An 18,517-nucleotide genomic window follows, 5' to 3' on the forward strand; every position below is an offset into this window, starting at 1 on the left:
CTAAAATACTATACTAAATTGAAAATTACTTGCATTAAATTTATGTGGCACCATGGGCAAATTGTGTTCAAAACCTTTTTATTATGGAGAATTTTTGCATATATGTAAAAGCAGAGGAGTGAAATAAAAAATTAAGAACTAATTAATGAGATGAGAAATATATTAGAAATACTTAAGTCACAAAAAAGCCACCATTTTTTATGATTCTTTTGTGACCGTTTTCTGTACTTATTCTTTTATTTCAGTGATTGGGCCAGGTGGATATGGCAGAAGAAAATGAGACCCTGTTGGCAGAGTTTGTGCTCATGGGGCTTACAGGTCATCCAGAGCTGCAGGTCCCCCTGTTCCTGGGGTTCTTGGTGATCTACCTCACCACCATGGTGGGAAACCTTGGACTGATTGGCCTCATCTGCAAGGACCCCCATCTTCACACTCCCATGTACTTATTCCTTGGCAGTTTAGCCTTTGCTGATGCTTGTACTTCATCCAGTGTGACTCCTAAGATGCTTATGAATTTTTTATCCAAGAATCACGTGATTTCCATTTCTGACTGTATGGCCCAATTTTATTTTTTTGCTTCCAGTGCAACCGCAGAATGTTTCCTCCTGGTAGTGATGGCCTATGACCGCTATGTCGCCATATGCAACCCATTGCTTTATCCGGTGGTGATGTCCAATAGCCTCTGTACTCAGCTGATAGGTGTTTCATATGCTATTGGTTTTGTGCATTCCGTGGTTCATGTGACTTTGTTATTTAGATTAACTTTCTGCAGATTCAATATAATACAGGATTTCTACTGTGAAATTTTACAACTGTTCAAAATCTCTTGCACTGATCCTACAGTTAATGTAATCCTGGTTTTAATTTCTTCAGCCTTTATCCAAGTCTTAACTTTTATGACCATCATAATTTCTTATACCTGTGTCCTCTTTGCCATCCTGAACAAGAAGCCTGAAAAATGCAGAAGCAAAGCCTTCTCCACGTGCAGTGCCCATCTGCTCTCTGTCTCTTTGTTCTATGGCACTCTCTTCTTCATGTATGTGCATCCTGGGTCTGGCCCAGCTGAAAATCAAGACAAAATGTATTCTTTATTTTACACAACAATAATTCCCCTACTAAATCCTTTTATTTACAGCCTGAGAAACAAAGAGGTTTCTGGTACCTTGAGAAGAATAATGAAGAAATAAATAATAGGCAGTTTTCAAACTTTTTCCTTTACCGTTTGGAAGAATGCTCTGCCTTCTCGACAGATCTCTGCGGGAAGGAACCCAGCTTCTTACACTGTTTACTTGGATTTGGGTCCAGTTTAAGTTTGGTAGCAGCATCACCCACAACTAATTTAATTGGAAACATTTTTATCCATTTTTTCTTTGAGAGTTTAGCTTTGCAAATGAGATATCTACCAAGAAATTCCAAAATAGAAGTAGTAATTGACAAATTTACTAAGAAATGACTCTAATTGAGGCTGGCATATAGGGTGTGTCACTTAACTCATGAGTGATCTGAAAACACCACTCTGGACTTGCTCGTTGATAAGACTTAGTCATTTTGTACTAGTCGCAGACGTTGTTGTTAATCACTGTCAACTCATTTTCGACTCATTGGAACCGGATACGTGCAGAGTAGAACTGCTCCATACTCTGGTAAAGTTATAAAAATAAAACTCTGCTTCTTTGCAAAATATATTTCTGAGAATAAATGTACTATTTAGTGATAAAAGTAGAGGAAAAAATAAAAATATTTTTAAAAATGTGTGAATCTTAGGAAGAAAATGGAAACTGGCGTGATTAAAGAATGGAGCTTCAGAATCAGCCACAGCTCATATTTACAGCTTCTTGTCCTAATTTTATCAGGATATTCTGTGGCTATCAAATTTAGGAATATCTCAGGATATGTTTGCATATAATGAAGAGGATTTTCCTAGATTGGCCTTATGATTGCTTTATTGTTCCTATCAGCTCTAGTAGGAGCTGAAAAAGCAGGAAAAAAAAGGAGCCTAGATCAGTGACCCTGGTCGCACAGTGGTTAGGAGCTGGGCTACTAACCAAAAGGTTGGAAGTTCAAATTCACTAGGTGCTCCTTGAAAACCCTGTGGGGCAGTTCTACTGTGTCCTATTTGATTGATATGAGTTGGAATCCCCTCGATGGCAAAGGGTTTGGTCAACAGGTTTAGATCAGGGAAAAGAAACTTGTGTTGTATATAAAAATATGGGTGAAATATAGCATCAAGAATCCTCAATTAATAGTTTATTTCCAATTCTGGAACATAATCATATATATATTCCTGTTTATTTTAGAATTATTACACACATATAGCTTATTTGATTCATATTTTAGTAAAACTCAATTATATTCCTTTAGCAAACTGTTTTTTTCAGCATATGCACTTAGGAAAAGTAATTATACAAAGTGAGAATTAAGTGTAAGTTGTTGAAGGATAAAAATATGCCTATTGATCTGGCATTTTAAAAACACATTAGCTTTTGTTATGTCAATAGCTTCAACAAATAACCTAAAATTATTTGTTTAAAGAGTTAAGTATATGAGAAATACCTTTTATCATTTAAATTTATTTATCATATGCATATTATTAGTAAAAGATCAATTTGTATGGGTCTCAATATTTATTCCAATAAGTTTCTATTAAAAAAATTTAAAAATATCCCACAGGATTATGTTTATTTTCTTAAAATTTTCAATAATTTCATAGACTTGTGACTAATTTTACAAACACCATAATTTTTTTAAAACCATTTTGTTTTCTAAGTAGCATCTTTTATTGTAACCTATTTAAAAAATAATCTCATATAGTTGTTATCCTTTTCGCAAGTGTAAATAAATTTATTTCTTCATGTATATAACACCTGTTTTATTTGAAGTACCTATAAAAAAACGTGTTAATATTTTTACATTTTTCAATTATCTTTATAATTGCACAAGTAATACATAATTTCAATGGGGTTATTTTTAATAAAATCAAAACTCTTGTATTATGCTATCTTGGGTAAAAAAAAGGTTAACTGTTAAAGTATAGACTTTTCCTCCATTTTAAGAAATCCCTGAGGAATTGACACCTAGAAAATCTTGTGCTGCCAACTGAAGAAATGCATCAATTCAGAATAAATTAAATTCTTGCTGGGGTTTGTGTGGAATGATTGCAGATTCAAGATGTCCCTAAGTATGTTGTACCAGTTGTCAAGACTTTTTAATGCAGAGCCTGTAGTTCATGGAACGCAGCTGCACTGAAAAATGGAAGCGAGGCAAACCTCCCTCTAGGAGCTAGATGACACCAAAGTACTTAAGCTGAAAGACCCGAGACCAGGCAACTTCCCTGTGCTGATGTGATCTGCGCTTGTATCAGTTTGCATTTCATGATTGGGACTTTGGAAGCTGTGTTAGGGTATACAAGACCTCTATAATGCCTTGTCATTCTTTCTTAAAGCAAAAATAAACTTGGCTCTGCGTAAGTCTATTGTGACATATAGTTTGATTGATATTCCATGCTTGAAACCTACTACTGTTGTCTTATGATTAAGTGACTCCTATTACATTGCCTTTCAGACCCTTGGCACAATATGCAAAGATACTTTATGGTTCAAAGAAGGGTAGGTAAGGAGGATCTTTTGACACTCTGGTGTTGAAAGGGCTACTAACTCACCCTTGGTTTGAGGTAGTAGAAGCTTTTTGAGGCAAATTACGGAGGAAAACTTAAGTGGTACATCTTCAGAACTCTGGGGTTTTGCAAGATGGTTTAATAAAGGCAAAGAGCAAAAATGGCTAGAAACATTTCTTGATTGTTATTAATGGCATTAGCAAAAGTGAAACCCTATGAGAACATACCAAAAAAAAAAAAAAAAAACAAAAAAAAAACCCACAAAACAAACTCATTGCCCTCAAGTTGATTCCAACTCCTAGCGACCCAAAATGACAGAGTAGAACTGCCTCATAGTGTTACTAAGTCTGTAACATTTATAGAAGTAAACTGCCACAACCTTCTCCCACAGAGCAGCTTGCAGGTTTTAATCGCCAACCTTTTGGTTAGCAGCCGAGTGCTTATCTACTGCACCACCAGGGCATAAAAACATTAAATAGGCCTATTCAGAAATTATGAGATAAAGAGTAAAATAGAAGATGAGTCAAGAGACATTTTGCTAAGAACTTAGGCAGGTATTGTGTTTACCTGGTCAACCAGAAGTCAACACACTCACAAAGAGATAGGAAGATAAAGCTAGGTGTCCATAGAAATGGCAGGGTGCTGTTTAACAGTTTGGGCACCTTGCCAGCAAATAATAACAGAAACCTAATCAGTTCTTATTAGCCTGAGTACTGACTGTATGGTCAAAGGAGCAATATATTAATTACAGATGCATTTCAATGGAAGGAATTATTACCCATAACAACTATGAACATTGGTGTACAGCTCTCATTCCAAATAATCATCACCTCCTTTTGCAGTGGTTAAAGCAGGAATCTGGCAAGTTCATCCTGAACAAGTTAGCTGCCCAATTCTTTGATCTAACCATATATGAAAGAAAGATCCCTGCAGAGGTAGTTGAAATGTAAATGCAGGTACCTTATACTGGATGTAGAAACCAAAAAAACCAAACCCAGTGTTGTTGAGTTGATTATGACTCATAGTGACCCTATAGAACAGAGTAGAACTGCACCCATAGAGTTTTCAAGGAGTGCCTGGCATATTCCAACTCCTGACCCTTTGGTTAGCAGCTGTAGCACTTAACCACTACGTCACCAGGGTTTCCACTGGATGTAGAAAAAAAAAATCACTCTTAATAAAATGCCTCTAACACAAACTATGGAGTCCCTGGGAGGTACAAAGTTTAACATGTTTTGCTGCTAACCTAACGTTAGCAGCAAAGGCTTCTTAGAAGAAAGGTTTGGTAGTCTACTCTGAAAAGTCAGCCATTGAAAATGTTATGCAGTATAGTTCTACTCTGACACACCGAGGTCACCATGAGTCAGAATCGACTCCATGGCAACTTTTTTTTTTTAGCACAAATTATGATAAATACAATTAGAAGGAAAGTTTATCATGCTTGGCACCTACACATAATCTACTGTCTCACGTAAGATATCTGTGCCAACTGCAAGGTCACAATATTTTTCTCATGTTTCCCACCAACCCCCCAGAAGTTTTAGACTTGTAGTTTAAATGTTTAACTCTAGGAAGCATTTCAATTTAATTTTTGTGTATGGGGTGAGTTAAGAGTAGAGGTTCATTTTTTTCCCATGTGCATGTCCAGTTGTTGAAGTGCTATTTGTTAAAAAGTTGAAAAGACTATTTTTCCCTCCCATTGAAAAAAATTAAATGGCTCATGTAAGTGTGCATCTTTTTCTAGATTCTTTATTCTGATCCATTGACCTGTATGTCCATTCACAGGTCAATATCACACGATATTGATTATTTTATCTATATTCTAAGTCTTAAGATAAGTCTAAGTCCTCCAAACTTATTTTGCTCTTGCAAAATAGCTTTTTATTAATATATCTATCTGTGCCTGTATGGAAATAGATATTGAGTTTACACATGGAAATAAATACATATATACTGTAAAATTTCTACAAAAATTGAGTTTGATTGGAATGACATTGAATCTATAGATCTGGGGTGAAGTGATATCTTTAACAATATTAAGCTTTCCAATGTACAAACATGATATATATCTCTATTTATTTAGGTCTTTAATTCCTTTTGGCAATTCCTACAGGCAGGAAATAGGCCAAAGGAACTACTACTGTTGCCCTCCAAGAAAAGAAAGGGATCATCCCTGAAGCAGCTTGGAGATCAGCAGAACTGTTGGAAGGAACACAGGAAAAAGGGCCTTCTTGATTTCAAAGGGTGGGGCCATGATCTCCCGCATCTCAAAGGGAGGGGCCACAGACTCCCAGATTTCAAAGAGTTGGATACTTGCCTACTTGGTTCAGGGGAATAGGGTTACTAACCAAAGCTGAGTGGGCGGGGCTGCCATGGGGCAGCAGAACAGGGCATGCCATGGCTGAGGGGATGGTGTTGCCATTCAGATGGACTAGGAGAATGGGGCTGCCCAAAGCTAGGGAAGCAGAGCTGCCATCCCAGTGGGCCTGCAAGGCAGAGCTGAAGCCCAGGACTGAGGGACCTCCACACAGTATGCAGAGGGCACGGCCAGCATCCCCAGAGTCTGGCGGTCAGAGCCATTGCTCAGATTGTCTCAGAGAACAGATTGTTTTCAATCCTTGAGAGCTAATGTAAATTGTCCTGCTGAGTTTGGATTTGCTTGCTCCAAGTTATGTTTTCCTTCCCTCAATTTCTCCCATTCGTAATGGAAATGTCTACCTTATGTTTGTCCCACCATTGTACTTTGGAAACAGATAACTTGTAGTCTAGATTACAGGTTCACAGAAGAGGATAATTTTTGCCCCAGGATGGAATAAGCCTAAAGTCTCACCCATACTTGGTTTAGATGTTTCAGAAGATGAGATTTTAGAGTTGGAGTTGATTTAAGACTTTTGGGATAATGTGATGGGGTGAATGTGTTTTTGCATTCGGCAAGGATATGAATTTTGGGGGCAAAAGGGTGAAATGCTATGGATTGAATTGTGCCCCCCAAAAATATCTGTTGTAAATCCTAACCACTATGCCTGTGGTTATAATTCCATTTGGGAATAATTTTTTCTGTTATGTTAATGAAGCAGAATTATGTAGTGTGTATCTTGAATCAATCTCTTTTGAGATATAAAAGAGATTAAACAAGCAGTCAGAGGAGAGATGGGGTAAAGTAGTTGCCAAGACCCGTGGAGATCCCCAAGTTACCAGGGAGCAGAAGAGATAGAGAGAGAAAAAGCCCTCCCATAGAGCTGAATAGATAGAGAGAGAAAGCCTTCCCCTAAAGCTAAAGCTACAAATTCATACTTCTAGCTTCCTTAACTATAAGAAAGTAAACTTCTATTTGTTAAAGCTATCCACTTATGGTACTTCTCTTACAGCAGCACAAGATAACTAACTCAGAAACCAGAAGGCGTAGTTCTACTCTGTCCTTTACGGTTGCTATGAGTCAGAATTGGCTGGAAGGCAGTGGTTTTGTTTGTTTGTTTGTTTGTTTTTGGATAGGTGTGTACAGATCTCAACACAAAGCAGCCTGTCACATACCTGGATTCTGCATTCCAGCTACACTGGAAGACAGCTACATGGCCACCCGACTGGAAGAGATGCGTATTTATGCCTATTCCCAAGAAAAGTGATCCAACTGAATGCAGAAATTGTTGAACAATATTATTAATATCACACACAAAAAAATTTTGCTGAAGATCATCCAAAAGTGGCTGCAGCGGTATATCGACAGGGAACTGCCAGAAATTCAGGCTGGATTCAGAAGAGGACATGGAGCCAGGGACATCATTGCTGATGTTAGATGCATCCTGTCTGAAAGCAGAGAATACCAGAAGGATGTTTCCCTGGGTTTTATTGACTATGCAAAGGTATTTGACTGTGTGGATCATAACAAATTATGGATAGCATTGGGAAGGATGGGAACTCCAAGAGGCTTAATTGTGCTCATGAGGAACCTGTATATAGATCAAGAGACAGTTGCTTGGGCAGGACAAGGAAATACTGCATGGCTTAAAGTCAGGAAAGGTGTGTGTCAGGGTTGCATCCTTTCACCATACGTATTCAATCTGTATGCTGAGCAAATAATTAGAGAAACTGGACTATGTGAAGAAGAAAGGGGCATCAGGATGGGAGGAAGACTCATTAACAGCCTGCATTATGCAGATAACACAACCATGCTTATTGAAAGGGAAGAGGATTTGAAACACTCACTGATAAAGATCAAAGACCACAGCCTTCAGTATGGATTACACATCAACATAAACAAAACAAAAATCCTCACAACTGGACCAATAAGCCACATCATGATAAACAGAGCAAAGACTGAGGTTGTCAAGGATTTCATTTTACTTGGATCCACAATCAACACCCGTGGAAGCAGCAGTCAAGAAGTCAAAATACTCATTACACTGGGCAAATCTGCTGCAAAGGACCTCTTTAAAGGGTTGAAAAGCAAAGATGTCACCTTGAAGACTAAGGTGCACCTGACCCAAGCCATGGTATTTTCAATCACATCATATGCATGTTAAAGCTGGATAATGAATAAGGAAAACCAAAGAAGAATTGATGCCTTTGATTTTTGGCATTGGCAGAGAATATTGAATATACCACGGAGTGCCAAAAGAATGAAAAAATCTGTCTTGGGAGAAGTACAACCAGAATCCTCCCTAGAAGCAAGGATGGTGAAACTGCATCTTACATACTTTGGACATATTGTCAGGAGAGATCAGTCCCTGGGGAAGGACATCATACTTGGTAAGCTACAGGGTCAGCAGAAAAGAGGAAGACCCTCAACGAGATGGATTGACACTGTGGCTAAAACAATGGGCTCAACAATGATTGAAAGGGTGGCACAGGACCGGGCAATGTTTGTTCTGCAGCACATGGGGTCACTATGAGTCGGAACGTGCTCGACTGCATCTGACAACAACAACAGGACCACTACATTGACTGCTACTGAGGCTTCACATATTCCTGTGTCCCTGACTTGACCCCCATTGCTCCCTCTGCCCCCAAATGGAAAGCTCTTCTTCACCCTTTGTACTTCTCCCAGTACTATTCATTTTAAAGTTTCAGCCTGAATTCTGTATCTTCCAAATCCCCTGAGAGGCTTGATCTTCAGCAGTGATCACTGATCCCTCTGGACTTCTGCATTGTGTCACTTATAACAATTCATTCACCCATCCAGTTATTGAACACCTGGCTGGGTCCAAGCACTTTGCTCATCACTGATTACAGAAGGAAATTTGTAGATTCACTCTTGAGGACTTTACAATCTCAGAAGTGACCTGTAAACAAACAGCTTTAATACATGGTTGTTGTTGGATGCTGTCCAGTTGATTCCAGCTCATAGAGACCCTATGAGACAGAGTAGAACTACTCCATAGAGTTTCCTAGGCTATAATTTTTACTGACTATGAGAAGGCATTTGACTGTGTGTGTCATAACAAATGGATAATATTGAGAAGAATGAGAATTCCAGAACACTCAATTGTGCTCATGAAAAACCTGTATGTAGACTAAGAGGCAGCTGTTTGAACAGAACAAGGGGATACTATATGGTTTGAAATCAGAAAAGTTGTGCCACAAGGTTGTACCCTTTCACCATACTTGCTCAGTCTGTATGCTGAGCAAATAATTGAAGAAGCTGGGCTATATGGAGAAGAATGAGGCATCAGGGTTGGAGGAAGACTCATTTACAATCTGCAATATGCAGATGACACAATTTTTCTTGCTAAAGGCTAAGAGTACTTGAAGCACTTACTGATGAAGCTTAAAGACTACAGCCTTCAGTATGGATTACACCTCAACATAAAGAAAACAAAAATCCTCACAACTGGACCAATAAGGAACATGATGATAAACGGAGAAAAGATCGAAGTTGTCAAGGATTTTGTTTTAATTGGATGACCATGGAAGTAGCTGTCGAGAAATTAAAGGATATATTGCATTTGAAAAATCTGCTGCAACAGAACTCTTTGAAGTGTTGAAAAGTGAAGATGTCACCATGCTAATAAAGTATTATAATGAAATGTGCAAAGACCTGGAAATAGAAAACCAAAAGAGAAGGACACACTCAACATTTCTCAAATTGAAAGTACTGAAAAATTTGCTAATGTTAATCATTCTTATGCCAACCTCTAAAGATAAAGATTAGATTTATAAAGATACTGATAATAAAAGACAATAATAATGAAAACTCATGAAAAAAACGAGGTGTTTGACTTACATCAGAACCAACCTATGACGGAATTGTCAGAACAGAACCCTGTCACAAGTCATTGACACCCTGTATATGATGCTGACATATTTAGGGAAAATCTTTGACAAATTTGTGGAAGTTAAGGCAGAAAAACAGAAAACAATATTATTTTTCACTGCTTTAACAAACCAAACTATAAGTGTATTATTTTTCTTTTAAAAAAAAATACGTTAATGTAGTTAAAAGTATTAATGTTCCTTTTTCATTTTTATTCTACCATATATATTTTTTTATTTTATTTTACTGGCTGTTGTAGTTTCCTAGTGCTGTCATAACAAAATATCACAAAGTGGGAGACTTCAAAGAACAGAAATTTATTGTCTCACAGCTCCGGAAGCTAGAAGTCCAAATAAGAGTATTTGCCATGTTGATTACTTGTGAGGGCTTTGAGGGAGGAACTGTTTCATGTCTCCCGATTTTCTGTCTACTGGCAGCAATCCTAGATGTTCCTTTTTCTCCACTGGCCCGTGGCAACATGTTTCTCTTTCTATGTCTGTTCTCCCCTGTTATAAAGCACTACTCAAAAGGGATTAGGATTAGGGCCCACCCTAGCCCAGTACGGCTTCATTTGAAACAACTGATAACAAAAGAAAAACCCGATTTCTAAACATGGTCACATTCACAGGTAGGGGGTTAGAATTTCAACATAACTGCTTGACAGATACAATTCAGTCCATAACACTGGCCAATATGAAGTTCCATAAAGGAAAATTTTTATTGTTTGCATTCTTTCTTTGACCATTGTTGTTGTTTGTTTTATTACTGAAAATAATTTTTATCATATAGAGGAAGCGGTATTAAGTAATTAATAATAAACTAGTGTCAAATACACTAGTTATGCTTGTGACCTTGACTACCCTTGAACCAGCAATTCCACTTTGTTGTTGTTGTTAGTTGCTGTTGAGCCCACTCCAACTCATGGTGACCTCATAGAACCTGACAGAAATAAGTGAAAGACACATTCATAGTAGCTTTATGCATACTGGAAACTACCTACATGCCCATCGACAGGGAAAATGGATAAACTGGTGTTTTCAAGTAACGATCTACTGCACAACAGTAAAATGATTGAACTACAGGTATACAATGACATGGATGAATCTCAATAATATTATGCTGAGTAAAGAAGCCAGACACAAAAGAGTATGCACTGTATGATTTTATTTATAGCAACAAGCAACAATAAACTATGATAAAGGCCACATTAACAAATCATTTCCTCTAAAATAACTTGATTTTACTTTTGCTAGATACTGTTCTTTGCCGAATATTTTCAGCTCTTACTATCTCTGCTTCCAGATACAGTTGAAGGAAGAGCCAAATATAGAATCTGGTTTCCATGAACCTCAGCTTACATGAATGGCCACATGATTCCTCTAACAGAACAACCTGATACCACCCACCTGCTTCCTGAGACATGTTCTTCAAAATGTCACTAGTGACTTACTACCATCCCACATAAATTTTGCTCTCTTCATCCATTTATTCTTCAATCTGTAATAGTTTATATTCACATAAACTTCCTCTCCTTCTCCTCTTCTCCTTTTCCTTCAGCTCTTCCTCCTCCTCCTTCCTGTTTAACTTTTTCAAGAAAATATTCTGTTTCTGTATTTTAGGACTTGGTGGCTATTCAGATGGCTATTACTTTATTCTTGTATTAGTTGGGTTGTTTTTCTTAGTCTTCACATTAATGTTAAATGACTTCAAGACATGTATAGCATGGATGGCGTGTATATCTTGCATAGTTCTAAACATTGCTTGGCAATAATCTATTGTTGAAGGTCTACTGATACTCAGGATTTCATGCCCTCTTCTTCCTTCTAATTATTTAGAATGTGAGTATCCAGTTTTCTAATAATTGGTGTCTACTTCCAAAAAAAACATTAGCCATTGAAAACCCTATAGAGCACAGTTCTACTCTGACACATATGGGGTCCCTATGTGATGTGAAATGAATGAGCTGGATACAAATTCAAAGTCACCGAAAAACAATATTTAGTTATTTTACTAAAGATTTTTAAAGATGGATCCTTAGCCTTTTTTTTTTTTTTTTTTTTCAGGGTCACATGGCTTCAGGATGAACTCAGGAATTTTATTTAAGGAGACACTGAACCCTTGCCTTTGAGGCAGGTTATGTAGAGGATAAAATCAATTTTTCAACTCAGTACTTAAAGGAAATTTTGTTATAGTGAGAAACCCAATTGGCATTAAAGCTTTTAAGAATTCTTATAAATTAGCTTACCAGATTTTAGTTGCAGTAAATGAGAACTTTGACCCTATCAAATACATTCCCTTTTAATAAACCCTTTGATTTTTCCTGTCCTTATTACATATTTCTTTTAGTATAACCCTTTAAACGACAAAAACAAACATACTTATTACCAGATGCAAATATATATAGAGAGAAAGCTCTGGTGGCATAGTGGTTAAAAGCTTGGCTGCTAACCAAGAGGTCGGCAGTTCAAATCCACCAGCCACTCCTAGGAAACCCTATAGGGCAGTTCTACTGTGTTCTATAGGATTGATATGAGTTGAAACCGACTCAGTGGCACCTAAAAACAACAACAAATGTGTATATATATATATTCCCCCCCTCGGCGGTATAAAAAGTGAGAGCCTATGAAGTTCAACTATAATGAATATCTTTTAAGTCAGTTTAATATCAATAAGTTACCTAAAAATCTTGGAAATTAATTTAAGCCTATGCAATACAGAACATAATTACTGGCGAAGTAAAGTTTATCTAAACAGTCTATATTTCCATTCAAACCTTTACCATTTTTTATATTTTCTCAATGCAACCTTAGATTTGTCCACAGGTTTTTTATGTTGGGGATCCACCCAATTTCCGGTAACTGTATGGAAACTCTGGTGGCATAGTGGTTAAGTGTTACTGCTGCTGACCAAAGGGTTGGCAGTTCGAATCCACCAGGTGCTCTTTGGAAACTCTATAGGGCAGTTCTACTCTGCCCTATAGGGTTGCTATGAGTCGGAATCAACTGGAAGGCACTGGGTTTGGTTTGGGTTTGGGTATTAAGATATCGTTTCTATTTTAGATGTCATTAATGTCTACATCACCTTCTTTTGTGTTAAACAGGTTTTCATCCCGTTGGGAGAGTTATTTTCAAAACTTCCTCTGAAGCAGTGTGTGTCTCAGAGGCTCATTATCAAGAAAGAATTTTTTAATCCCAGTTTATTTACATATGTTTAAGTTAGGCTATATATTTTTGAAAGACAAAAGATAAATTCTTCTCATTCTGGAATGAATAAAAATTACTCATTTTCTCTAAATAAATATATTTCGTATAATATCTAACTTAAGTTACTTAAAAATATTTTGCTTTTAATGTTTTGTTTTCAAGGTTGATGTAAACATAAAAGCCTTTGTCAGAAATAGTTTATTTTCATTAATTCCTGGGGATATTAGGATTATTTAAATCATATAAGTGCTTATTTACCATTAAATCAATCAGAGTAAGTTCTTTGAAGGGATATTGTTGTCTAATTTGTTAATACCATCCAGAAGTATGAAAATTATTACACTTTCATAACCCTGTTTTCACATGCTTTTAGGCTACTTCAGATAAGCAATTTAGAATAATTTGTCCTTTTTAAAGTCTTATTATACCAATAAAAATAAACAATCCATTCTTTCCAGTGCACCTTTCAAGTAGACCAATTTATAAATCAAATTTTCTCAACGTAGCTACTGAGAGCTCAATTCATAAGACAGGCACAGTTTTTCTTTGAAGAGAAAAAAACTAAGACTTAAAAGGCTGTCTCATGAGGAAAAAAAAAAAAGAAAAGAAAGATCTAACAACTGCCAGTCACTGCTTCCTGAGACAAGACAGAAACTCAGACATAAAACGAAGCAGAACAAAATTCACTTGTCTGTGAGGTCAACATAAAACCCAGGATTATACTCAACACCATGCAAAACAAACATATGGGGAACTCAATTTCTTAAACTGTATACAGCAATTCTTAGGGACTGACACAATTCAACAGAAAACAGGTCCTAGATAAACTCATTGAAAACTCTGGTTAAGTGCCAGTCTCAGATGGAGGGGAGTTTTTTAGGCTCTTTGACTAAAACTGACTATTAAACAAAAGTTCTCTGAAAAGGACAAAGCAAATAGGAACTCATTTTCCCAAAGTGATCATTGAGATTTTGAATTAATTCAAGTATATTCAGTTTATAGTGTTTTTGAACATGAACCCCCAAACCAGCATCTTGGTATGGGAGAAATCTAGGCTTATTTATCAAGGATGTTAAAATTTTTATTCTTTTCGGTTGAAACTTCAGTTTTCCATAGTCAAATAAAATTCCTAGCAGGGAGTCTGCTGCAGGGTTTGGGCAGTGTTTTGTTTCACAATATGCCTTCGTTGTATGAGAGCTTTCTTGTGGCTGGTGGGCATCCTAGTGGTCTGGCCCATCTCTTGACACAACTTATCCTTCCACGATGCCTTTCTGTTGGTGGCAAGTGTTGTAAGGGTGTCTAAGATGCTTGGCCCAGGCCCAGATATTTTTGAGGCTTAAAGACTCTGGGATTCCTTTGCAACAATCATACGAAACCTGGTTTCATTCTTTCTGAACCTAATTCCTTCTGCTGGCTAGAGGACTATCTTTTTATTTTAGATCTTAAGTATCCTGGTTTCTCCCATTGCAAAGTACCTAAAAGTGGCCACTGGTTTGTTAAATTTGAGTTAGAGGGCTCAAACAAAAATCCAAATACACACAAGACCTAGACCCATAATTCTTGGGCACGTAGCTAGCTAGAGTTCTACTAGAAAAATCAGCTGCTTTTTTGGATTCAGCATACCCCATACTGAGACTGTCCTAATGGAACAGACTGCTCAGCCATATCTTGCACAGAACCTGTACCATTTTTCCTGTCCCTAACCTGTCTGTCTCCAAGTATGATTTTGCTGTTAGCTCCTCTAAAAGTTAAATGTTAACCAATGTTTCCCCTAGTAAGACAGGGAACGGAGGGCACCCCCAAATCTGCAATGTACAGGAAATGGGTCAGGGCGCAGAAACAAAGCCATTCCCCAGAACAATGGGGCAAGGTATCAGAAAGGAGCTCGCAAACTTCTTTAAAGTTGTCTTTCAGAAGCAGCTGGAGAAAACCAGCCCCAGGGACATGTGCAGAACATCCACCTGTGACCACTGTGTGACCTTCCACCAGGGGCAGTGAGGGTCTATAGCAGCAGGCAGGGAATCGAACCCGGGAAGCGAGAGACTGTACAGGCACAACACCCCATAATAAGTCCTGCTATTTTTTTTTTTTTTTACGAACCCCAGAGGCCTCCGGGACGGGAGCCATCTTAGAAAGCTGCTGCACATGCACCATAGTTAACATAACTCCACCTGTGTCTATGAATAAACATGAGTCTTTTCCTGCCCAAGAACTTTTAAAAACTCAGGCCTGTCTTTTGTTCTGTGAGACGGGGGTATGCATTGTTTGGCCCTCCTCATCTCCGCTTGCAAGCCTCTTCAATAAAGCTTTGCTCATGTGGATAACTCTACGTGCCTTACCTGCTCATTCTTGACCAGTGAGAGGCAAGAACCTCATTCTGGTAACACTAGGACCCTGGAAAAACAAGCGTTATCAATTCTAAGCCTGTCAAACAGGATGATGCTCATCAGGATGGAGCCAGTCACCCACTGGGCTGTTGGGATAATGGCGGGAAAAGATCAACAAGTTTGAGACATGATCACCTAAATAAAGCACACAGAAAGAGAATCGACATTCCACAAATTCCTGAAGCCCATGTCCCATTTTCCCTATAAAACCCCAGCTAGATTCCAGTTTCTCGAGAGGGCTTTAGGAGGAGATCATTCCTCTCTGTCCACATACACCGGTGTATATAACAAAGCTCTTGCTACCCACCTCACCCCTGTTTCAAGAATTGGCTGTTTGCCGCAGGTGGCTCTAACTTGCCAAATTGCAGTAACACTAAGTGGAATGATTCACCAGACTCACAAAAAATATTGAAGTTTACACTACCACCAAGACAGCAGTTCCAAAGTCGACAATTGAAAACACAAATAGAAAAATAAACCTCAGAAGAGCTACAATGCAAGGTGCAGAGCTCAGATTCTGAGTTTTTTTTTTTTTTTTTTAACCTGAACAACCCCAAAGAAAAGTGAAGATGAAGGAGCGCAATCAGCTCAGTTTGATTCATGGGTCAGAGAACGCACACCCTAAGCTGTGTTTTGGAAAAGAAATGCGGCAACATTGGGCTTTGTATTGTAACAGGGAAACAAAGAGTCTGAGGAGTGCGGGCAATTTTAGCTGTTTTTTTCAGAGGTTCATTAAATGTCCTTTGAAACCCTTTCTTCTCTGAAATGTTAGTTTGCTGAAGAAGACAAATGTCATAGGCTTGACGGGGTCAGTACGTGCTGAATGGTTCACAGATAACCAAATGTTTGCTTGTCTTAAATGATTCCCAAGAACAATTGTTTACATCTTGATACAGTCTTCCCAAATGGTTTACACCCTGACCTTTTGTTTCCTGAGAATGCACATTGACCTCATCATTCTGTCTGACATGAGTGTCTCCAGTTTGAAACTTTTCCATTTACACCCATTATATACACCCTAATTTCACCATCCTAGTCTCTGCACAAACCTTATAGATCATGGATGGTGCTGGCAGATCACCACAGCTGTATAAACCTTATAGATCATGGATGGTGCTGGCAGATCACCACAGCTGTATAAACCTTATAGATCATGGATGGTGCTGGCAGATCACCACAGCTGTATAAACCTTATAGATCATGGATGGTGCTGGCAGATCACCACAGCTGTATAAACCTTATAGATCATGGATGGTGCTGGCAGATCACCACAGCTGTATAAACCTTATAGATCATGGATGGTGCTGGCAGATCACCACAGCTGTATAAACCTGATAGATCATGGATGGTGCTGGCAGATTACCACAGCTGTAACCACTTTGTAGTTCCCGTTGCAGCTTCTTCACCAGATGTTGTTCCCTTACTAGAGTACTTCAACATGATCTTGGATAGGAAGTATGTGGCTGCTGAGGTAGTGAATGCATTCTTTCAATACCCATCATGAAGGAGGATCAGAAGCATCTCACATTCACCTAGTATACATTGATTTTGTCCCAGGCCTGTGTGAATTCTTCAGTTCTTTGTTGGAAGCAAACTCGATTTCCTGAACCTTTTGCATAGCAGCAAGCTGGTCCCTTATATTAATGATATCATGTTAATTAGACCTCATGAGCCTCTTGATCCTTGATGAAGTTCTTGTGCTCCATAGGATGTCTGATAAGCCCTACAAAATTTGTATATTGGGAGTGCAACTTATCATGTGGTTAAAATATGTTTTCAAAATGTTGGTAGTGAGACAAAGAACAGGCACAGCTGGATTTGCAGGAGAGAACAAGCATCACCTGGAGATGCCAGCTTTTCATTGAGACAGTGGTTAGATAGGAATTGGGTTTGACTTCCAAGGGGAGGGACTGAGAGTGTTCTATGTGTGGGAACAAGGATGAAACAAGTAAATGATAACCAGAAGACGTACAGTAGATGAAATTCTTAGCTGGTCACCAAATCCTTTTTGTCTTTTTCCTTAATACATAGCATCCCTTTTTAGTTAACTGTGACCAAATGACTCATTTAGGAGCAAAAGTAATATGCATCAGCTACAGTGTTGACTCAGGGTGCTCAGTGAACTTTCCCATCCCAACTTGATCCACAAGAGAACAGCAAACATTGAAGGATGTCATGTGTAGAAATTGGGTGAGTGACAAGATGGAAAGAGTCTGGGACTCTGAATCACCAATTGAAGTAGAACTATTTTCAATTAGGAACACATGTTGTATACTTTATATGGGAGAACTAAACTTCTACAGTGTTAAGCCACTGAGATATTGAGGAATATCTATTAATGCAGCTAGTGTTATAGGGAACCTGGTAGCACAAATGGCTAAGCATTCAGCTGCCAACAGAAAAGTTAGTGGTTTGAACCTACCCAGCAACTTCGAGGGAAAAAGACCTGGTGATCTGCTCCCATAAAGATTATAGCCAAGCAAGCCCTCTGATGCAGTTCTGCTTTGTCACATGGGGTCACTAAGAGTTGAAACGGACTTGATGGCCCTTAACAACAACAATACCAAGTTTTATTGTAAATAACATACAACACACACAAAAAATGCCTGACTGTGTACGGTTGTATACTGAGTTTGTTTTTCAGCATGGGGAAATGGCATGGACATTTAGGCTTAAGAATTTCAGTTGTTATCCTATGTGCAATGAGAAGTATTTTATAACTTTAAGTGGAGTTGAGTATGTGTACATGGGATGATGATGAAATGGTATATATTTTACAACTATCAGTCTGGCATCAGCATGAAAAATGTATTGGATGAGTGTGTTAGAAGATGTAGATGTACAGTTAGGAGGTTATTTAATTAGTCTAGGCAAGAGATGAATGCATCTTGGATTTGGGAAGGAAGGTGGAGATAGTGAGAAATAGCTGCGTGGAGAATAGTTGCACTTAAGGTATGTTTATCAGATGTAATCTAGAGAATTTGGCAATGGTTGAAACAATGGGACTGAGGGAGAGGTTAGTGTCAAGGATGTCTTCCTGGTTTATGACTTGCATAACTGCTTG

General features: G+C 38.1%; 1 protein-coding gene across 1 annotated transcript; it reads left to right on the top strand.

Annotated features, from left to right (window-relative positions):
• Nucleotides 1-263: 263 nt before the first annotated feature.
• LOC126061521 (olfactory receptor 5AC1-like) lies at nt 264-1,187 on the top strand. The gene has a single exon (XM_049858094.1). It carries the CDS (start codon nt 264-266, stop codon nt 1,185-1,187), a length of 924 nt encoding a protein of 307 aa, XP_049714051.1.
• Nucleotides 1,188-18,517: the final 17,330 nt, after the last annotated feature.

This window comes from Elephas maximus, chromosome 18, assembly GCF_024166365.1.
Source record: "Elephas maximus indicus isolate mEleMax1 chromosome 18, mEleMax1 primary haplotype, whole genome shotgun sequence".
NCBI lineage: Eukaryota > Metazoa > Chordata > Mammalia > Proboscidea > Elephantidae > Elephas > Elephas maximus.